Source organism: Sturnus vulgaris, chromosome 2 (assembly GCF_052056855.1).
Source record: "Sturnus vulgaris isolate bStuVul1 chromosome 2, bStuVul1.hap1, whole genome shotgun sequence".
In the NCBI taxonomy this organism is placed as follows: domain Eukaryota; kingdom Metazoa; phylum Chordata; class Aves; order Passeriformes; family Sturnidae; genus Sturnus; species Sturnus vulgaris.
This window is the reverse complement of record NC_142244.1, coordinates 53,660,211-53,684,567: the sequence shown is the minus strand read 5'-3', so window position 1 is coordinate 53,684,567 and position 24,357 is coordinate 53,660,211. Positions and strand designations below refer to the sequence as shown.

At 34.8% G+C, this 24,357-nt stretch overlaps 1 protein-coding gene across 6 annotated transcripts in view; it reads right to left on the bottom strand.

Moving 5' to 3' along the window:
- Positions 1-24,357, bottom strand: part of NBEA (neurobeachin) — a 452,087-nt gene that overhangs the window by 84,289 nt on the left and 343,441 nt on the right. For all 6 annotated transcript variants that reach the window (XM_088159561.1, XM_088159562.1, XM_014868920.2 and 3 more), the window contains 3 exons: positions 12,602-12,719; positions 11,626-11,728; positions 5,923-6,038 (listed from right to left, as the gene is read on the bottom strand). In XM_088159561.1, the coding sequence (XP_088015687.1) occupies positions 5,923-6,038; positions 11,626-11,728; positions 12,602-12,719 (337 nt within the window). The remainder of the gene's footprint in view (positions 1-5,922; positions 6,039-11,625; positions 11,729-12,601; positions 12,720-24,357) is intronic.

Here is a 24,357-nt window from a genome sequence, read left to right as displayed (position 1 = left end):
AGGCCTATAATGGGATTACAAATCCCTAATTCTAAACATGCATAAATATTAGTGGTTTCACTTTATTAGAAATGCTGTCTCGATCTGTTCTGGCTTCACAATTGATTATTTTCAGAGTACAGTCAGCAGATGAATATACTTAGCCATCTTATCAATTGTGTGGTGCTTCTAGCAAGAATTATTTGGTCCTTTCTTTAGCTAAATAAATATAGAACATAAACTTATATGACTATTGGTAGTCCCTAAACCTTTACCGAATCTTCAGATTTCCCCTCAAGCAGGCTTACAGAGATTAATATTAAAGACTGAATATTAAATATTGCAAGCCCTGTGACACTAATCTACTTGAACAATAAAAATGAGGCATAGTAAATGAGATCTCAGAAATATTGGATATGTTTCTTCATTAAAAAAAAAAAAACTTTTTAATTAAACCATCCAATTTAATGTTTTTATATGGCACTTTAGTTTCTAAGGTAAAGTGAGCTAGAGACAGCTGACAAAGAAATTATAACTGCAATTCCTTGGTGAAAATGTTAATGACAGCAAAATATTGTTTAATTAGATGATTGCAGCATCTGGATTAACACTCTTTAAGAGCGATGTTCCTGTGCTTGTCTGCTTCTTCACACTTTACAGACATTTTGTCATCTCTAGGTCATTAGGAAAGAATTTTTAATGATTTTTCTAGAAGTAAGTAGTTCGAGTTACATCTAATTAGATGACAATAATAAGCCCAACACATGCAGTAGCTAAATATATACATAATTAACCAGTGAGGGCTTGTACATCACAGAGTAAAAAAGTGGAAAATGCTAAACAGGCAAAAAAAAAATGTTGAGGGAGAAGAAGTTCATCTGAATTTATTACCTAATTGAGGATGTCATTTTTTTCCATAAACCTTTAAAAAGAATCCCTTTTTACTACAAGAAATTACTCACAAAAGTTATGGATGTAATTATTCTTAATTTCTTTTAAAAGGAGTGGCATGTAGGATTTAAAAGAATTAAAATTCCAATAAATACAAATTCAAGCACACATTCAATATACTGCAATTTGAAATCAAACAACAGAAATTAGTTAAATACTGAGAAATAGATTTGAAATCTAGACTTCCAGCTAAAACAGTGAGCACTGCATATTAAAAAACAACTTCTTGTTCCCACTCCTCTTGATACCTTTTGCTGTAGTGGGATTACTTTTAAGCACTCTTTTTAATAATCTTTTGAGAACAGTAAAAATTACTTGTTTTCTGTATCACCCAGAGGGCTCAATTGACAAATATGCCGATTCCATGCAGAGAGGACAATTAGTATAATAATAAGAAAAACAAAAGGATCCCTGAGAATGAAGCAGGTAGAGGGAGGAGGGGAGAGGTGACCAGGAAGGCTTATGTCTGCACAGCCAGGACAAAAACCAGGGGCATGGAGAGTATAACACTGAGACTGATTGATAAGTAGCAGAGTGCAGTGTTTACCTTTGGGAGGAAAGCCCAGAGCTGTAAACATGATGAAATATGCTCGAGCCAGAAAAGAGGGCAAGAAAGAGGTGAAGAGCTTGGAAACAGAAGAGAGAGGTGAGAAAAGAGCTGACTAGAGGGCCAGAGAAACAGGTTGAAACAAGGCTTTAGAGAGTTTTGAAGACAGAGAGAGATTTTGAGCTGAAATTGCAATGAGACATTAGGCCAACACAGGTGCCAGCAATCACACATAGGATTGGATAGGAAATGATCTAGAAAGGGAGATCTTTGAGAGCTGAAGTAGAAAGTTATTAAGTCATGAGCAGAGATCACAGCAGAAATAATTAAACTAAGCATGAAGCATGGTAATGTTTCTAGGGAGTAATAGGATGATGTAAGAATTAAAGAAAACTTCATATAATGATGGATTTTTTTCACAAGGATACTTCACATATTAAGGACATATAGAACAGCCAGGGGCCATGCTTCTCAGGACAGATATATCAGCAAACCAGGAGAGATTTAAGAAGATATATATATCTTTATTTCAGTGGTTCTGTTGTATAGAGACCAACCAGTTTGTGTAATTAACAGTGTTAATAAACAGGCAGAGGACTTCTTGTGGGAAAGGACCCAGCTGCATGATGTCACAATGAGAGAAATAAGCTGGTGTCAGAACCCTCACGTCTGAACATCACTCTTCCAAGGCAACTGCTTCTTGCATAATTTCAGAGGAGGATCACAAGAAAACATGAGTGCTTTCTTATTCTTTTGTAGAGGGCTAGAGACCTAATTAAGCACCATTGTAAGAAAAAAAAAGGAAGCTACAAAGAGTTGGCAAAAGATATACTAAACCACTTTGTTAGTGGACCTCTATTTGGATGGGCAGAAAAAACAGTGAATCGACCTTATCACCTACTTACCAGCAGATAATCCACAATTCTTAAATGTCAAACCTCCATGTTTCTGACTAAATTACAGCTCAGATTTGCTGAATAAGCCACTAGGAGCTTAATGGCAACATGAGTTTTATAAAAAAAGAGGATGGATACATTTCTCAGTAGCTGAACACAATAATACCATTAGAGAATAAGATGTTGCTTAAATAAACAGTTATATTCTAAAACTAGGTCATTACTGCGACACTAACAATTACTGGCAAGGAAGTTGTAACTTATAAGGAAAATTTTCTTATGGAATCTCATTACAAAAGAGTATAATTAGGACTGTAATTGGAAATTGGATTTCCAAGAAGAAAGAAAAGAAAATACATCTTTACTTATGAAAGGAGGCCACAAGTATATTCAGTACTCTATATTTGTGTACAAAATAGAAAGTCTTGTATTTTCTTCTGACTGCTGAGGGTCTTCTCTACAGCGCATATGAGATTTTGTGTCTGTGTAATACAGGTGTACTTGGGCAGTTATCAAAACCAGGGCAACAAGTTAGTAGAGGTTCTTTGCTTCCAGTACTGTATTTCTGGCAGAGTTATTAATTTTGTTAGTGCTTCATCAGAAAATACCTATTTGTTGCAAGGGAAATATTTTTGAGGAACACCTTTCAAAAAGACTTAGAGAAATACAGGCATGGCTGTAAAAGCAGTGGTGTCACTCAGAGCTCTGAGCCCTGCAGTTGCCCAGATCTCAGGCCCTGGTGGTACAAGGCCATGCAATGGTGAAGCCAGCATCAGCTTGGGGATGTGAGAACTTCTAGACTTTCTAACATATATTTATTTTTCCAAGCTTTTTCCCCTACGCCTGGACTTCAAGCTCATGTGCACTCCATTGTGGGTGGGTTTCTGGCTTGCCAGGAACTTTATGAGGAGATTCTTTGCAAATACCCCCAAGTACTTAATGAGTTTTTGGAACTGAGCTTTCTAGATGAAGTACAGACTTCATTAAAACTACAAAACTTAGTTGATCTTCAAAAAAAATAACTTCAGGAGATTTTTTGCTTCTGTCAAAAACTTGGAAAACTTTAGGTTTTGTTCCAAACTGGAATAAAGAGCTTATTGTCATGTGTAAAATTTCCTGTTGGGTTTCAGTCAGCTTTCATTCTCTGAAGTTATTTTCAGAAAAGGTTTTGTGTGTGTCATTGGCAGGTTCAGCTACCAAGGATAAATTTTATTCTAACTTTTTAAAACATCACATACTACTGAAAGATTTTATGAGATGGTAGACAATGCTGTGAAATGAGCAGGGCATCCTATGTAATTAATCAATGAGATTACATGACCAAATGAGATTTACCTGTAAGAGATTGATACCAAAAAACCTGCCAGAAATTAAACGCCTTGAGTCAGAGAGGGACACTCCTAGGGGTAGTGACCAAACAGTTTTTTCAAATAGGACAGAAATTCATGAACACACACGAAAAATAACAAATAGTTAGTAATCCTTCAAACCTTGGTCATAGTAGGTGGAACCTGGAATGCTAATATCAAGCCATCCTATTATAAGGCAGATGAGTGACACCAAATGACCTTAAGAGAATTCTGTCTTGTGCAATCACCCCAACTGTTCAGCTATAAAGCCTGCCCAGCAGTACTAGTATCAAACAACATATACAAAATACATTTTTGTTGAGATCTCCGAGATACTCTGGGGTAATCTGTTCAGGCTGAAGCTTGTTAACTGATGGATATTTTAGTGTAAGTGTAGCTGCCATTTCTAAATGACTTCACACATAATGCTGTCTTCTAGGTTTGGATGGTTTGGTGAGGTACCTAAAAATAATAACCTTGGAGTTTTAAACTGCTTAAAAAAAAAAAAAAAACAAAAAAAAAAAACCAAAACCAAAACAAACAAACAAAAAAAAACCTGTAAAAAAATGGGTTATCTCTTGTCTACTCTTATTGAAAGAGCTTAAATTCACTGCTTACAGAAGAAATGAATATGTAAAAAGGAAATTACCAGCAAAGGACAGTTCTGTCAATAATGTATTGGACAAGGACTGAGGGGACCTAGGCTAATGTCCCAGTTTTCCAGTAAATCCTCCAAGTTCAGGTGAGGCAGGCAGGGAGCCGGCCAGGGTCTGCTTGCATTTCCTCCTCACTAGAAGGGCAGCGGATGTGTGAGAGGCACGAAGCAGCTGGAGCCAGGCCAGTGTCCAGAAGCAGGATAGCAGCATTCTGGCATTGCACCAGAGGCAATAAACGCTCAGCAGGGCTCCTTCCTCCAGCAGAGATCTGCGGGACTGCAGCTAAAATGCTTGGGAACCAAGCTGGTGAGCCTTTACCATCCGGACTTTCCAGGCCAGATCTCCAGGAGTTTCAGGGATTCTGCTTTTTGCTCCACTGCACAAGGTAAACATGCCCTCAGATTTCCAACTGTTCAGCGGTAACACTTCTGTATCACACTGGGATAAGTTGATGACACATTTATTAACATCCATAAGACTGAATGCATGGGAAGTGACTGCCATCTAAGCACCGAGGCCAAAGCCTGAGGGTTCAAAGCAAGTGAGTTTGACAGCTCCTGAATTCTGCCACTGCCCTACTGGGAAGAACGCAGTGACTGTCCCCAGACTGGTCAGCATAACGAGTGCTACCTTTGGGTTTCTCACTTACATGTGTCTTATGTCTGGCCTGAGGATAACCTCGAGCATAAAAGTCAAGACCAAGTAAAGATGAGAGTTGTAACACTGGAGTACAAAGTGATGCCTGGTGGAATTTAATTTGAGTTATTTGGGTTTCAAATTAAAGCTCACTGAAGTGAAATGTCTGTATGAGGCTCTCCACAGGCAGGTTCATAAGCAGCATGTGTGCTACAGGCAGGAATCATAATAGTAGACAACCTCCTGGAAATCTCTGTATATGATGCAGAAAACTGCTGCTTTTCACGTTTAAAATTAACACTGGAGTTAACACATAGAAAAGGGAAAGGTGAAAGGAATAATATCTTCCTGAATGTTTAATTAATGACAATTGCCAGAAAAGCTCTTCTTTTGCCAATAGCAAATGGATGTCTGTGGCAGTTATTTCTCATTTTAAATACCTAATCTGATATTATATTTCATCTCAAAGAATTATATGAGAAAAGATGCTGTAATCTAATCATACCACAATCCAGGTGACATCTGTACTAGGCAGAATACTGTTGTTATTCTGCTGTCTAGTTGCTGTTGCTGAGAATGATGAAGTAGTGAAATTACATTTTCCCATTATTATTTCCAGACACTCTCTGGCAATGGTTTGTTGACTCTAATAAAGCTTCAGACAAAGCTGTCAGCAGAGGAAATGGCAGAAGGGGAGCAAAGAACAGCCTTCACAGCAATACATGAATCTAAAGTCTCTGTGATAGGTTGTGCATTTTCTGATAAAATTTAATGTGTGTGTGTTTCAGAATATATCACAAAGCTGTAGCTGAATTTTAGAAGGATAAATGTATTCTATCAAGTCATCTTGCTTAAGGCCTTGACAAACATAAACATACTAGGAGGGATTAAAGAGCCAGCAGCCTTACCTGCTATAGTATTGAGGAACATCAAGTATTCAAAGTTGGATATCTCCCGTCTCTGCCAGCGCTGAGTCATGTTGGAGGATTTATAAAGTTGTCGGGGTGTGGCCAGAGAGATTCTCCTAGGAAACACATTTAAAGAATGGGGTTTTTTAAGTCTCATTAAATGTTAAGATGTAGGGCAACATTTTTAGTGTGATTAATTTCAGATTCTCCAAGAGGCTTTTTTATTTCATTTAATGAAGCCAAGAAGACATGATTACCCTTACTTAAGAAATGGCCTAAAATTAGGAGCTATATTTTATCACTACTACAGCAATGCAATAAATCAGAATAATATATTTTGTGGTTTATTTTATTCTGAATCTGGTTAAAAGACTGATATTAAAAGAAACTGCAGACCTCCTGGTGCCAGGCTTGTCCAGAAGGAATAAAAGAAGAATACAATGTCCCTGTTTCAAAAGGATATATTGAGATAAGTTCACTAATGTGAGTGAGTGATAGACTAAAGTGACATATACTTCCATCATACGGGTGCACTATATTTATTACTCAATTTGTGCACCTCCTCTATGGTCAACTACCCATGATTCTTTCCTATATCCCAGTAAGCTTGAATGTTTCTATTTGTAGCCTGGTTTCTGAAAGAAACAAATTTTACTCAGTTATCTGCTCACATGTTCATCTGCCTGTCTCTTCATAATGACTTCTAAATTGCATTTCATTCAAATTTGGAAGAGGAGCAGAAGCTTCTATGATACTCAATTTCCACACATTTTTTGAAACTTACATGACTGGATAAGGGAGAAAGAATCAAACTACATGCCAAGGAAGAGAAAAGCAGTAAATCTCAACTCTTCTATATTCAATTTGACATCACAATAACCAAATACCATGCACAAAGACTTAAATTAACCATTGTATATACTGTCCCTGATCGGTAAAATATAGAGGACTAGAGTCAATCTAGACTAATGCATTAAAGAAAAAAATCTGCAACAGGTAGAAGCAGTCTCATTGCTCAGAACTAATTTCTACAGAAAGCAGTTCTTGCCTAAAAAAAAAGACATGGAAATTTTTTAAAGGAAAATAAATTCATCTCCTCAAATAACTATTTTGAAAGAAATTTAGAACTTAGAAATGTGTTAAAATAGAGAAATGTTTATGCCTGTTAAAAAGAACAGCAATAAAAAGACAATTCCTAATGCCTAGTCTGAATTCGGTGAAGAATGTACGTAGTAGTATTTACATAGCTTATCAAGACTAAATAGGGACACCCAATGCTTCAGCTTTCAGTTACATCCTGGGCACACTGTGTGTCATTTCTGGACTCTGGAAGGTGTGTATCTTCTTAAAACTTAGTCATATACAAGATATATGCACATAACCCTAGAGATGCACTAAACTTTTTCCAGAGAAAAAGTGAGTGGGTATTGGTATGTGGGTGGAGTGTACACTTACTACAATTATTTGTCTAAATTGCCAATGTGCAAGTTGTCAACATCTGCCATATTTCAGCCTACAAATTGAGCAAATAAAACCCATGTATGCCCATACATGACATGCAAGTGTGTTTACCCAAATAACAGGTCTTGTCAGCTTGGCTAGCCTTATTTTACAGTAGACTATAGGATACCAAAAGTTTATAAAATACACTTTACTAGTACATAGGAGACAATGCAAATATTTTAAAGTTGTTTCTATAATGCTTATGAAACAATTTATCTAAAGAAATATCCAAATGTAATCATACTTAATACTGCATTTTATAGAAAAACAACTATTTTTACAGTAGAACTCTCAAAGACATATGGTTTCCAGTAATTTTGACTAATGCTACAAATTAATAAACACAGAAAAATAAAAATACTAAAGAGATCATTAAATTTACAATGCATTTCTCTCACAGACTTTCTGTTCCATGACAAAACAATATTTATGTATCAGTACAGCTTAGTAGCTACTTATAGACTTTATTCACAAGCTCCTAGGGAATCTCAAAAATCTATAAACTCTCGAGTGCTAGATTTTGCATTTGAATCACTGATTTGAGTGAACTCTACAGAAAATCAAAATATACTAAAAAGTCCTTATTTACTCCATATCTACCGTGTTTGAAAGATTCACTTTTTTTTTAGCAAAGACTGGAAGAAATTATGCACAATAAATTGGTTCCACAACTGCTTGTTTCAGCTAACACAGGAAGACCCACTGTTTTCTGTTTTGCTAAAACCACCCAACTTTGATCAAACCATTTCTTTCTTCAATATGCCATCACCAATATGAAGATGCATAAATGAATGCACTTCCTTTGCTTCTAGAGAACCATGAAATATCTACTCAAAATTGGAACTGCAGAAGACTCTGATGTACAACAAAATGATCCAATTTTTCAATTTTTATACATTTAAATGTATTTAGAAAACAATTTGTGCCATTTTGTTGAAGGAGGGGATCTTATATATTCCATATGTGGAATCTGGCACACCCCTTTCACAATCCTTTGTAATTTGGTTAGCTACAATGCCATCTCATACAAAGAATATTTAAGTGCCTTGTACCTGCATGATGTTATGTGTTGTGTTTCTCCTGTTCTGAGAAAAAAAAAAGACTTGGGAAAGTAATTTCCCAAGGAAAGGTGAGAAACTCATAAACATTCACTTTTAATCAAAGTTCTAGAAAGGGTTTTATACTTCGATGGCATCAAATCTTAGTTTTTCTACCTCTCTCCTATCACAAAACTCAACCTCTGCAACCGGCTGTATTGAGATCTGGAAACCTATCACCAAGCTGCTGACATGGCAGAGCTGAAATGATGGTGAATATAGTTACTGTAACAGTCAAAATACATGTTTTTCAGAAAAAAAAATTAATTTCTTGGTTTATAAACTGAAGCCATTGTTTTCTCTAATGCATTAATAGCCCACAGAATTTCAGTGGGAGGTGTCAGTATGTTTAATGATGAAGATACCATATCTTTTACCAATTCTTTGATCTCTACATGCTAGAAAACCATCAGGCAGCTCACAGTTGGTTTCTGAGCTCTGTTGCCCTCAATAAAAAGACATCAGTAAATTACACCTCAGGTGTTAGAACCATAAAAAGTAGTCTGATAATGCCATGCTAAAAAAGTGGATATTACTCTACCTATGTAGAATCATAGGGAGCTGCAGAAGTTAAAAGACTCAGCATTGTCTGCCCAGTCATATCATTTGGCAAGGTCATAAGGAAACTACAATCAATGCAACATGTTTCAGGAACAGTGAAAATGCATTTATCAAAGACAGACTAATTTGATTACCAAATCAGACTGAACTCTTCAACATGTGACTGATTTTAAGGATTTAATTACTTCTTTGTAACATTAAGCACAGGCTTGAACTCTGCTGAATCAAAGCATTAAACAGGCTGCTTGGAAATGCAGCAAAGAGGCAAACTAAAGACTGGCTCTGAACAGCAGGTCTGTAAAGTCTTAGGAAGTCATAATGGTTCACCTGCTTCTAATCCTTTGAGCCATTAGATCATAAATATTTCTATTTACTTCCACTTCCTTGCACGTTTGTTAATTACAGGATTTTACCATGGAAACAGAAATACACTTAAAAGCCATGTACTGCATTAAAAGTAATTTACTTCTTTGGAATGTTTCCATCATGAATGCAAGCTTTTATAATACTGTAATTAACTCTAGGTGATGTTTATCAGAGTAGTATCAGAGAGGAAATATTACTCGCATAAATAGAACTAAAGAACTTAAGCAAAACAACCAGAAAGGCCTTCTCTTGTTAAGATATTTTAAGGTATAGCTTAATCTGGAAAATTGTGATGATAAAATAAAGGATAATTTTTTCGCAGTATAGCAGCTCATTTTGGTTACTCAGCTTAATTTCTCCTTATTTTAGTTATATAAATATGCATAATTTAAAAAATTCGAATTCCAGAGCCAACATATTCATAGGAATGAAAACTATATTCTAACATCAACAAAAGATTGACTGCTGAGCAGTTATAGAGCCAGATTTCCCCTCCATTACTCCACTGTAATCCTACTGAAGACAATAAGAGTATGTAGAAAGGGAAAAAGGAACAAAAAACTTGATTACAGAGTCTTTATTGTGCATAAATCATACCATGATTACACCAAAAAAAAAAAAAAAAAAGAAAGAAAAATAACTTCACTACCATATGCCAGATATATTCTGAAGGCTAGCAAGCCCATTTTCGATTCAAACTGAACTTTAATCAAAAAGGTATGGAAATAACTGCATATTATATTGGAGCTGAAACTTTTCTAAATAATTATATATCAACAAAGACAATTATTCACTGAATAATGCACAAAGGATATGAATTTCAAAAGTAAAATATGTCACTGTAAATATGAAATTCTGATTGAGAAATTTGCATTTTGTTTGTGCTAGAACATGTGGCCATTTCTATCCCAGAAAAGAATACTATTACTTTCTATTTAGAGATAGCATTTCCTCTAACTTTAGCATATGCAAGAACAATGCAAATATTAACAAGATGTGCCTTCCAAATAAATGTCCTAACTTCGCCTTGATCTCAATGAAAACTTGAGAAATTTGGCAGTTTGCTAAAGACTTCAGCATATTCAGGAGATCAAGCCTTAGGTATCATGAGACTCTTGGGCTCATGACAGGGAATGATGTTCATCTGGGAATGAAATAGTTCTCCAGTTCTACAAATTCTGTGACACTTCAGAGTATTTCCACATTTTGCATTAGGATAAAACAAGGACAATGTGAAGTTTTTTTTGTAGGAAATTATGTAGGGAAAGACTCATCCCAGACACTACACTGATGATTAACTCATTGACTTTTTGGCCAAATCAAGCCAAATGGGGGTCTGAGCCCAAAGCACCATATTTTGTTAATATCATGCTGTTTCCCTGCTCTCTTATATTTCTTTATTTTTATCTCATTTTGACCAGAAGTTAATCCTGAACCGAAAAACAAACAAAAAATGTCCCCTCTCCAACACAGCGAAGTACACATGAAAGTCATTTCAGCTATCCTTGAAATAGGAATTCTTTTATAATATAGATTCTAACAATTTCCAGCCTTATTTCTGGCCATAGGCTGATTTGATGTTAATGAGGAAATAAAAAACTGTAGTTGTCCATAGTATGTGAAAATCTCTAAAACTCAACCTTAGTTGCTCTTTGAAAAATATATATGCTCCTTAATTTTGGAAAGGAAAGAGGAAGAAGGCATTATACTAATGAATGGAAGAAATTTGGAAATTACAAAATAGCCACTACACTGATAAGAAATGAAGTCAAATCCCACACATTCATATAGCTAACTTACATTCAGCAAACACAAAAACTAGTCAAGTTCAGTTTCACATCCTGCATAACAATCACAGGAAGGATGAACATTTGATTAGACATTTATAAAACCTGACTGGAAACCAGACTTTGAAGAGATAAGGTGCAAGTATTTTCACCGGGAGATGCTTATTTCCTATAACTAAAAAGGAAAAAATTTAATTATCTAATTTACAATACTTTTACTTCTATTCCATATACTAACAGGCCATATACTAAGTAGAGTAATGTTTTTCATACTAACCTTAAGAAAATCTAGTTTCTTGACAGGAATAATGTTTTAGCACTAATATTTTTTAAAAATCAAATGTATAATAAAATAAACAGAAACTATAAAAATATGTTAATTAAATTACCTGGCTTGTGGCAAACCATAGCTGGTTCCAACTCCAACACGTGGTAAACTGTACACAACTTTCTTCACTGTTGCTTGGTCAGGAAAATTAAACATAACAGAAGCTACATGAAGAAAGGAAAATATGTACCAGTAAAACATTTGCAGAAGTCTTTTTTTTCACCTGCCTATATTTTTTAAATGCTCAGGTTTTTATTTGGGGAGCAAAGTCAGTTCCACTTTTATCCTCCTGGGGAATCCAAGGTAAAACAGAAATTCCTGACATTCTTCACACCTATGTACAATTTGCTGGTTAACATTTTAGCATTAAATCTCCCATTTTGCAGAAGACCTGAATGTTGTTTACTTCTGAGGAACAACACCTTACTATTAGCCCATTAAATCTCTTATCAGGCTGAGAAGCTGTTCATTAGTTGTCGTGGCATTTGCTCTTCTAACTAGTGCCTTAAAACACCCAGGAACACGGAATTGTTTAATTCCTTCTCCAGCTGAAATCAAAACTTGCATGAGAGCTCCTGATGCTTATACACCTCACCTGCCCCTGAATTGTGATTCAGAGTAGCACATACAGAAAACTGACTGGCTCCATTTACTGCTTTGGTACTTTTAAACTTGAATACATTTAATAATTAGAAAAGTAAATATTCTTTTATGTGTTTCACTAAAATATTTACAGACAATTGAGGAGAAGGCTAAGACAATAGAAGAAGCAAATTTCCTATCCAACATTTGAAGAATTTACCAATTGCAATGATCTGTTTCTGTAAATAAATCTCAATGCTGCACAGAAAGCAGTGAGATTGATTTATGTGATTGATTTTAACAAAATTTGCACTGAATACATACAAGAGTAAGCATTATAGAACAGACATAAGCACTTTATCAAAGGAAGCACAGAGTTTTAATATTAAGATTAATAAATAAAACACAAAATAACTAGCACAATTTTATGCAAAAAAATATAAAGTATGACCTACTTCTGTTTGCCATAAACACTTCCAAAGCTGTGTTCTGGAGAAGATAACGTCTTGAAAAAACAGCTCGAATCTCACTGAACATCCACTTTCCATGAAGGCCTTCGGTATAGGCAAGGACCTTTGAAGAAAGTCAAGGCTATTAGCAGACATTTTTTTATAAAATATTGTATAAACACAGAGGAAATTTTACCCATCAATTAAGTTAATCATGTCTCTTTAACACTTAAAAACAGTGACTTAAAATGAACTTGAGTGTTTTTAAGAAATGCAAAAAAAGAAGTACCTGCTGTTAGAAGAATATGAGTAATTACTGTAACCTGATACTCCTAAGATCTATTTCTCATGTGTCACATCAAATAAATTTCCTCAAAAACACCAAAAACCCAAACTCTACAAACAAGCAAAGGGAAGCAGACACACTTGCAATTATGTTTAGCTGTATCTTCTTCCAACAGCGTGCATGACAGTTGTCAGTTATCTATCAGATACTAGATTTACTTCTGAGGCTGCCTTGTGCAAAGTACAAGCAAAATAATACAATTTTCTATTAACACCCCTTCAGGGTCATAAATTATGAGTCCTCCCATTCCATTAATAAGTAGAAAAATTAGCAAAACCACTATGTTATCGTAGTAATTTTTCTGAAGTTAGATACATCAAATATCCCAAACCACTTTAATGACAAAATTTTAATTTTACATTTTAAAATTAATGTGACTATATTTTAAAATAAAATAGTTAAAAATTAGCACTCTTTTTTTTTGTTTTAAATTTTCTCAATTGAGTGTATGAATATAAGACTAGATATTAATACCAAATGATCTTTTTCACTTTTCTTTCGGTGTTCTGGATATTCAAGAAATAGACAAAAAAGACACAATTTAATTAGATGTCATTTTTATTAACTTGTCTCATCTGTATCATGAGCTGTAGAACAATTTTTTTCATCAGCTTTTCTCATCAATCTTTTCGTCAGTTGTCAGGCTCCCTTCAGCCCTGCATCTCTGCTCAGGTGAACTCCGCCATGGCACTCCTAGGAAGAGTCAGTATTTTGGGATGGGGATCCTCACCACACCCATCTGCATTCCCCAGGCTCTGCAGACTGTGCCTTTACCTAAGCTGCAGCTACTGAGAGAACTGCAGCCTCAGTGAAACAAAGAAATATAGTGAATACCTTCCCTAAAGGGAATGCAAAAAGAATGTTTCAGACTGAAGAGACTGAATTTCTCTGTTCTCCATTAGATACACAAAAGCTGTCATACACCAGCTTGCAGTGCTTTACTCACTCATCTGAGGTCTTTACTTTCCATAATCATGACCTCTCCCAGCTTCTGAACAGGAAAATGTTAGGGAGACCATATGCTGCTGCTGTCAGTGATCCTTCATGCTTGAGGAAATGGAAATTGTATTTCTTCAATCTTTTCACTGATAGGGCTTCAAGTTAGTAACACATCTCCATATATGAAAAAGCTAATTTAAGTTTGTGCACTTGGTGTACAACCTTTTTCCTCATAATCATGATGAGACTATTTCAGAGAGGATAGTAGTAACAGCAACAACACAAAAGTGCTTCAGTACACGGGAAAGCATCCAAATATTAGTTTGGTCCTCAACAGAAACCAGTCAGAGGAGCACAGTGCTCTCCCTGTGCTGTTTACATGAAAGTTACAGGCAGAACTCTTAGACCAGCATAATGGCTGATGTGTTTCATTCACCTCAGCTTTCCACACTAGTTAATCACAGCTTGGAAGAAGGGAAGGAGCTTGATTCTTTGATTCACCCAGACACATGCAAGAGACTATGTGCTCCCTCCATTCAGTCGCAGGTCAGCTGTGGAATGCCACCTCATACACTAAATTCTTGCAATCGTTAAAAACCTGCACCTTATTTTTATTTTGATAGATCTTGTGACACTTTTGTCTGTGAGCTTTCTAGTATCAGGTAACTTTTCCTTGTGTTGGTAATTACAGACTTGTGGAAGATCAGATCCACTTACGGCTTAGCCTTCTCTTTGATAAGCTAAATAAACCAAGTTTTTCTAGGTTTTCTTTCATTGAGATCAGATGCTAGGATACTGCTGTTATCATGTATGTGAAATTCAGGTGGATAAGAACAATGTCTCTGAACATTTAAGCACTCTCCCTCTTTGAATGTATTCTGCTGCTATCTGATACATAATTTTTGTAAATACACAGGTTTTTAAATTAAAGAGAAGAAAATCTGAGGAAACTGCTCACATTTAAAAAACTAAAATATGAGAACAGACTCTTGGAGGGAGGAGTTTGAAATGTATATACCTGTAATCAGAACTACAGCAGACAGAAGTTTGCCAAATTAGCTCCTTGACAAAGCATCACGCTTCAGGAAACTACTTTTTGTACCAAAAATGTTTCTAGTTATATTTTGTAAAGAGAAATATTTACTATTAAATATATTCTATATATTTACATATTAGAGGATTCACAATAATACATTTATGACTTATTGATATATACCACAGCTTAGTTATTATAGATCAACACTAAAAGCACATTGTATACCAATCATACACTGCTTGCCTTTTACTTCCTCCTCATTTTAATTAAGTATAAAACAATTGCAACTTCACAGAGGTACATTCAACCCACTATGAAATGAATGACATACGATAGTACTCCAGTAAAACAGTAGAATGGAATAGGAAATCAGAGGAAAGAAAGGAGTCTATAATTCAATTAATGTCCTCAATTACACTCTTCTTAACTGTCTATTAGTCCTACAAATATCAGATTATCTTGCCATTATCAAATTATCTGAATTATTTCAGTATTTCTGTTTTCCTGTCCAAGATACACTACCCATTTTTGCCATCCTCCATAACATTCATCTTACACCATTTTCATGTGATGCATTAAACCTCCAATTATTAGATATCTACAATTTACAGCAGATATTACTGATATTGTAGCAGGATTCTTTCATATTGCTGTTATAACAGCCAAATAAATTTTTATTTTTCTGAATTTGAACTCTTTAAAAGGCACATACACCTTTTTTTTTTTTCCTTCCAGAATGATTTTTAGCACTTCACTTTCTCATAGGACATGAATGAAATCCTGGCTATTTTACATATTTTTCAGACTGTATGTATTGTATCTTTCATTATTCATAAAAACATGGAAATAAGCACTTCACTATGCTAATAGACTGAAAATATGTTACTAAGTTTTCTGAAGGCAAAATTTCCATGAGTTCCAACACTTTGTTGTTTATACTTAGAGTCAGTACTTCTTATTTTGATAATTTTATGAGGTTTTCTCCTAAAAAGGCTTGTTAAGACTTCCTGCCCAGGTACGTTTTAATAGTTGAAGAACCGTGACTAAGCCCAGAATTCTGACACATCTCAGATAGTCTGTTTTTATTAAAATAAAAGCAACCAGCCAATATCTACATTTGAACTAAGCACAGTTTTCCATTTTAATATCAGCTGCAGCTGTTTGGTTTAAAACTCATTTCACCTTGTAAAACTTTTTCACTTAGGAATATGTGTATGTTTTAAAGATACCAATTTGCCAGAATTCATTGCAGCAAGATGAAGCTCTCACCTAACAAGGGAATGAGAAGTCTCTAAAACTCAAGATTCTGTAATATGAAAAAACATCTCTTGGTGACACTTATTTAGATTAGGTTAATAAAACAGCAGATGGAAAGTTCTAGAGAAGAGAAGCAAAACCATTACTGAAGTGCTTTCATACTTGGATCAGATATGAAGGCGCCATTACTTTAATTTTATTTCTGATGTAATCAAGATTTTTTTTTCTTTTCAATTAAGAGTCAATGCATTTTTAATCATAAACATTCTTCAGTAGTTATTCAATTATTGATAATGAATTGTTAATTAACAGCTGGAATTTTGCACTAACCAGAAGACCACAAATACTAGCGTCCATTTTGCTTGAATCCCTGGTAGATTATCCCCACAGAAGGAAGACTTAAGTACTGAGGCTCATTTTTGCTGCTCTATACTATTTTTTGGTATCTCATAGCACCAGACACAGCATGCAGGATATTCTGGCCCTTTTCGTTTGATTATTGCTTCTGGAACTGAAGTAATTACAAAATCAGGTGCTATAAAGAAACCAAGGAAAACAGCCTGTACAACCCTATATATTCTCAGTCACTAACTTTTGGTAAGAACGATCACTTTTGCTGTCTCTTGCAAGGAATTTTTACATATTTCCTTTTTTAAAATAGCTCTTTGGGGTGATTCATTAACGACTATGAATGCGAATTGAATCCACTGTTTTCAGCGGAAGTTCATAATTTGTCTTTTGAAACCACATTTCTAATTCAGGGTATTTAAATTCTAACCTGATTTCTCAATGAAAGTGTCAATTGATAGTTGTAACATTTTTCAAGTTTTGTTTACATCTATTGCAAAATGCATATATCATTTGCGTGCAATATATTTGTCAATCTTTTTGATGAGCAGTGAAAAAAACACGAAAAATCTTTTCCTAAAATCTAATCTGAATTTCCCTTGTCTCATGTTAAGGACATTTCCTCTGGTCCATCCTGTAGGCATGGTAGAAAAGACTGGCCCCCACCTCACTACACCTTCCTTTCAGGGAGTTGTGGAGAGTGGGGAGGCTCCTCTGAGGCTCCTTTACTCCAGGCTAAACACCCCCAGCTCCCTCAGCTGTTTCCCACAAGAAATGTTCTCTAATCCTTTCACAAGCCCTGTTGCCCTTCGCTGAACACGCTCCATGGTGGAAAAAACATGGAGGACTTCACAAAAACAAATCACAGTTTTTCGTTATTTCAACAGTGTGCCATCTACAGCCAGCCACAGAAGTGTGGTTCTGCACCTGGCCCAGGTACAAAATAGCCATTTAGAAAATAGCTTGGCATCACTGTATGCTTTTAGAGATTAGAAATGCATGAAATTGGTTACTGAAAATCATTCTGTCATGTCAGGGATTTGGATTTCCCTTTTTCAGGAGCTGTCTAGCATTGCAATTTGCTGCAAGGAAAATATGAAATTCTGAATACAGGTCCTCGTGGGTTAAGAAAAATGGCTCCTATGAACACACAGCAAACTTTCTTCTCCAGAACAATCTAACAACACAGAGTTCACTGTAAGTACATGGCAGACTGCATGATTGCTTCATGCACTCTAAATACAGATTGAGATGACAGACATTGATGGCATGGAATCCCACTCCTAGGGTTTATGAAATACTATATTGAGTGAGCATTTTATAATTGCAGAATGTTTGATGAAGTACTGAGTATGACCCATTTTTAGATTTAGCAGGAAAAATAAGTATAGACTACAAGAAGAGATATATCATCTCAAGACAGACAAGCATAAAAAGAAGCTATATCTATTAAGAAACTTCAAAAATCAGGTAAGTTCAAATAATGAAGCACATTGTATTTTGTTTTTCTAAAATGGGAATCAGAGAATGCAGATAGAAAGGACAATTCAAATGAATTTAATGTCCTAATGTTTCATTGACTTCTTACTACTTTTCTATACATTTAGGTGGCATTAAGAACATCTTCTTCGCCTCAATTCCCATAATCATATTAAATACTTCAAAAATCTCACCAAAATACTGTTGTCTTTTTTTTTTTTTTTTTTTGCACATTTTGGTCTGGTAAAATATTCTCACTTTCCCTCTTCATTAAGGTTTCTTTTCCCCTTCTTTATAACATGCTTCTGTGTAAAATATTTCTTTATTTGTAAGCCTTAAAAGCTTTCCTCTAAGTAGCTCTTCTAATGTTATGCTGTGCAGGATGAGCTGAGTATTATGTGCCATTATAATTTCTCAATTCACATCAGTTTTAAAAATCTTTCTTAGACTTTTTTTTTTTTTAAAATAAATATTGGCACTCTTGTTTCATTTTTCCCCTCCTCTTCAGGGATCTAAAAAATGCAGATATTATTTTTGTGGTTTTGGACTTTATTTCCTTGCCAAATATTCTCAGCTTATACTTCTACTTCCAATGTTTTTTTAAGCTTTCAAGAGGCCCCTTGTCTTGAAACATGAGGTTCTGTTCATCCAAACCTTTTCTAAATTTGATTTCTCTGGTCAGCATACCCTCTTCATTATCCATTAAAACAATGCCCACTCAGCTTAAAGCAACAGATGCTCTTATTCCCACATTCATTTGCAATCATCTGAAAAAATTATTTGAAGTTGGTCCACTTGAAGGCCATTTTCCTCTTTTCTTAAGCAAAATGGTTTCACATGTTATGATTCTGTGTTTCAGGCAAGGAATGGAAAGGATATTGGAATTTTTTGAGTAGTTGCAGCAAAGTAATTAGAGTAAAAAAACCAAACCCTACTTCAATATCTTATGTATTCTAAATGGACCATTTCTAACACTGCATTTGTGAAACACCAGTGCAAAGTTTTAAATATAAGTGCAAACAAAATTCTGAATAATACTTATTTTATAATTTTGATCTCTGTGCTTTTGCACAGTTTCCTTTTTATGCAACATGAAAACAGATTCTCAATTTAGGCAACTCCTGAAATGCCAGCAATAGACTGACATTCTTGGGAAGAACAGCATCAGGAGGAGGTAAAAGATTTAGACATTATCACCTTAGTAAAGGCAGGCAGAGGCCTTTTTTCAGCTCTACTTTCAAACATATTCAGCAATTATTGTTTTAAGCAGAGGCTCCACTGATTTAAGAATTTTAAAACCACAGAGCCGATGGTGCTGGCTGGAGCAACAGCACATGTGGAGAAGCAGAAAAATATATTCTAGTGCCACATAAAGCCATGCTAGAGCACAGCCCAACTCAAAACACAGAGGTTGAAGAAAGAAGTAATGGGGCAAAATCACACAACTAATTCTGGTAGCCACAGGACTGAAGCAAATCGTGTCAGTTACCTCACAAGGTTTAAAATGATTTTTTGTTGACTTTGGCAACAATGGGATGCCAGACTCAAATCTAGAAAGAAATGTTAACAGAACTACGTTTCCATTCTCACTCTACATTTCGTGCTCAAAGATCAAGCCAAACAGGGGAGTGGTGATCTCAGGCTCAAATTGCTGTGAGCAATTCTGCCCCAGCAGTGAAATGCAATCAAATTAATTCAATTAGAACTGCACAAATTACAGTTTAGTGGGCATGCCAAAAAAGACATAAAACTGATATGATTTGAGAAAAATCAGACCATTTTTTTAAAGTAATAAAAATGGAGAGTTTCTTTTTCTCTCAAATAGTCAATTCTTCTCAGCAAAATAAGACAATTGAAAGAAAGGACTTTTAATATTTGCGAATTCAGGGAGAACACAGTGTTAAGAAATGCTTGTAAGTTGAAACCAAAGCAGGATAGTTATTCAATAAATAGTTATTTGACAAAAAATGCAGCTTTATTAAACTTGTATTATTGATAGATTTCACGGACTTTGTGAGAGTTTCATTTGAGAAAAGTTGCAGCAGAAGCAAGAAAACATAGAAATACTTTGAGGAATAAAGAATGTATGGTATCCCTAAATATGTGATGTGTTCTTTCCCAAGAATAAAGCCATCATAAAATACTTTGAGTGTTTTGTTTAATTGTTTTTTGGTTTTTTTCCCCAGAACCTTCATATATTTATTCAAAAGTGCAATGCAATAAAAAATGCATAAATACTCAAATGTATCATATCACAAATTAATACCATTATAATAACAGAAGGCATTATAACTGGTCTCAGGAAAAGTATAAATATTTGGTCTTGCTAAACATTAGCCATTTCCTACCAAATGAAGGTAGAAAGACAGTTATATGTCCCTCTTTTTATAAATGTGAAATTAATGTCATGCAAGAGATATGTGGAAGCATCTTGTCAGTGCAGAATGCACATGATTTAAGATCTATAAAAGTCAATGGAATACAATTTTTTTCTACTACCAGGATTAATTTTTTTATGTTCCTAATATCTCTTCCTATATAAGATTGATCAAAAGCCAGTAATATTTTGTTTTCAACTTCAAAAACAAAAGCTGCTTCAGAGCACTCCTGAAATTTTAGCAATAGATTTAAAACTAATTTTTATATGCAAAAAGAAATATATTCGTTTACTCTGTGATATATATTGTATACATCCTCACCATCCCCAAAATTTCTGCAATACAGTTTGCAACAGTCAAGCGAGATCCTCAAGAAATTCAAAATTCTACAGCTCAAAGAATCACAGAATCAGTCAGGTTGGAATGGACCATAGAGGGCTGTCAGGTCCAATCTCCCTGCTCAAGCAGGATCATCCCAGAACACTCAGCTGTGCCATGAAGTGTTGGGTATGGAGCACCAGTGGCTCCTGGAAATTGGTTAGCTTGGAGTGTGAATTTAGAGTAGATTCAGGGTTACTCTATGTTATGTCAACTTCTAAGGCCCCCAAAGTACAATTACAGAGCCTGTGAATAACGGTGAACATACATCAAAGTATCTTCATCTTCATAATATATTATAATACCAACTGATTCTATATTTATCCACTTAAAAAGTCCTTCAGATGAGTTTGTTTTGCACTGCTGGAGAAGACAAGAAATTATAGCACTGGGAAAAACCTAATCCAGAGCTCCAATAGCAAACAAAATTCTGCTGTACTCTTCACTATTATATATGGAATGTTATCTACTGTGCAACGAAAGAAAAGCAAAGTTTCTTCTGAGAATTGCAACTCAGAGTGTTTGCAAACTGCCTGCTGTTACTCAATAATAACTTAATTACTTTACACTTCATACTCATTTTGCTTTAATACTACAGGAAAAGTATTTATGTATACTTGTTTTAAAGAACATATTTTTATCAGATACCATAACTAAACACTGCTAAATAACTCCACACAAAATATTAAAACTACAAATATTGATATGTATCAAATGTAAGCTGTGTATATAAACTCCATAAATTATTTTTATATTTCTTTCAATGAACGGAGCCAAATTTACATTTTTATTTTGTATGTGCATTCTGTATATTCTGTATATTCCATACCTAACCATCATTTTTTTAAATTTCAACAATTTAAATGTCAAATTTATATATAATTAAAATATTTGGGAAGGTCTAATCCTACTCAAAAAGTCCTCATGAAAATTGGGAAGAATATTAAGAATATCTACTCAGCTGGATAGTAAAAATGGATTCCGGGGAACGCATTTAGTCTTCCAATGTCTGCACAAAGCAGATTTGATATACAATTGCCTCCTCTTTGGATTTCTAGCCAACTGGAATGTAAACCTGCATGTCATAAATTTGGGCATACTCACCGACTTTCCTGTGGTGAACTCCAGGTTCTCAGTATGAAATGACTGCAACACCTGTCAGCATGTAGAGGTACTTTGTGTGAATGTGCCTCAGTTTTTATCCACTACAAGCTGCTCCGACACAGAAGGTATTTAAATTTTATGGACTTCTGGGTACTATGCGACTATGAAAAGGTGTGCCCAATCCCAGTCAAAAAGGGTTCTCTCATATAGCCTCAATTACTCCTTCTTAACTTTTATTTAATTAGAAAATAATAAAATGGGATTCAACTCAAGCTTTAGAAAGAGATTAGATATTTCCATTTTTTAATTGATTACAACAGCCAACTATTCAAATTCTCCTATTAAACTAGATTCTTACTGGGTTCCCCCCCCTTTTTTCTTTTTTTTTTGTGGCAAACAGGCTAAATACTTTAGAAGAAAATAAACCATATCAACTTGTATAGACAGATTACTGCCTGTACTGTAATTGGTTCTATTTCTACCGCTATTAAGTCTGGATTTAATGCATGTCTCATTTGTTTTAAAGAATACAAGCACACTATGTAACAATCTATCTTTAATAGACTCAATTTCCCAAGATGCATCTTTTCCTTGCAACTGAGTATCCCAAATGCCACTGCTTGAAGTAGAAGCTGATGGTACTGAGATAGTCCAGAAAGTGATCTCAGCATGTCACAAATTTGCTTCACTTTCGCTGAAAGCCAAGGAAGTCAGATATAAAGAGAAGAGGAAAAAAAAAATAGAGTGTGAGGGAGGGTGAATTCAAAGCCAGGAAAATTAGTCATGTAAGAAAGTGTCAGCTCTTGAACATAAAATGCTATCCGATGTAAAGTAATATATTGGAAAACACACAGTGATCCTCAGTTTTACCATATTATTATGAAGTTCCTTCTTTTTAGAGTTTTTTATATGTATATGCATTTGTAAGAGAAAAAGAAAATAGTACAGAAGGATTGTAACTGTTTTGTTAAATGAAGCAAACATTTTAATTCAATAGTTCAGAAGTTTAGTCACCTTCTAATCCCCTCATTGTGCAAAAAAAAAGTCTGATAATTGTTATTCTATTCTAAGTCTATTTTACATGCTTTTCTATTTTATATGTTATTCTATTCTAATTGTTATTCTATTATATGATTATTTTTGCCTGTTATGCATAAAAAACCTGTGCAACCACAGCAAAAGAAACCCAGCCAGTGGACATATAGGTAGCTATAGAAAGACCCTCATCTTCTCAGTCAGAGAATCTACAGTGAAATATTTTCTCTTCTTTATTTACATTAAAGAGAATTAATGATCAAACCAAGCTAAAATAAGTCCCCACTCAACTTTGTAGTATAATGATGAGTTACTCTTAGAGAGTACTTTTAGAGAGCAGTCTTAGAGAGAAAATCCAACACATGCCATTTGACTGTTGCAAAATAATCCCCACTCTGCTTTGACTTCTTTCTATGAACTGTAATACAAGGTCCAATAGACAGCCTCAGATGCATCTCAGGTCCAGTACATGCTTTTCAAACTTAATCAAGGGAATATAGAAATGTATATAAAAAGATGAAAGTGTCTTTGCCTTTATACATACTGAAGGAAAAAAAAAAAACCTAGGGGGAAAAAAGTGAGATCTTTCATAGGGGAAGGTTAAGTCTGATGCTAATGCTTATTTAAAATGGTGACAGTCTGAAGTAGTGAAGCCTTGCCGGGCTGCTTTAATTTCTCCCTGGAATAGCTCTCTCCCAACCTTCGGCAGCACATCAAAGTCTCTGGAGCTCAATTAAAATTGGATTATATTGAAATGCTCTATCTACGGAACTGTGTGCTCACTAACACTTTTCTTTCAGTAATACTCCAGATGACAGTTGCCCATCCCAATTTAAACAGTTGTCATAGAGACCATGAACCAAAGCAGCAGTAACTAACAATACAAAGGAAAGGTAAGTGGTAGGTTTTCTATGAATGAAGGGCTTGGTTTGCAGCCGCAGTGCTCACACTGCAAGCAGCTAAATGTAGAAAACATAAAAAGCTGTAATAGTATCCTCACTCCTAAGCAGAAGGGCAAAGTAAGCAAAATAGTAAATATTTTCCTTTTTTCCACCAATAGCTAGTAGTGTTTTACATTCCAGCATGTTGTAGCTACCTAAAATACCCAGAATTAAATGACACACCCTAAGAAAAACGGCAGATAGCCCCAGAGTCAATCTGCAGTCAGCAGTTCATAAATTAAAGGCATCAAATTGTATTTCACAACTACACAGTAGACAAAAATGTGGTATTATCTTTTTATATTAAAAAATTGTATAGAAGTTTCTTTAATTATACATGCTGTACAAATCCTTTGTCTTTATGATAAAAATCTAAAGTGAAAATCTGATACAAATCTGTAGGAAATTCATAGCCTGAACCCATCTGGTTAACACTGTGACATCCAATATGTGTAATGCTTTCAAATAATTTTATTACTGGTTTTAATTGTTTTATAATTTAACCATGTAGATTTTTTTAT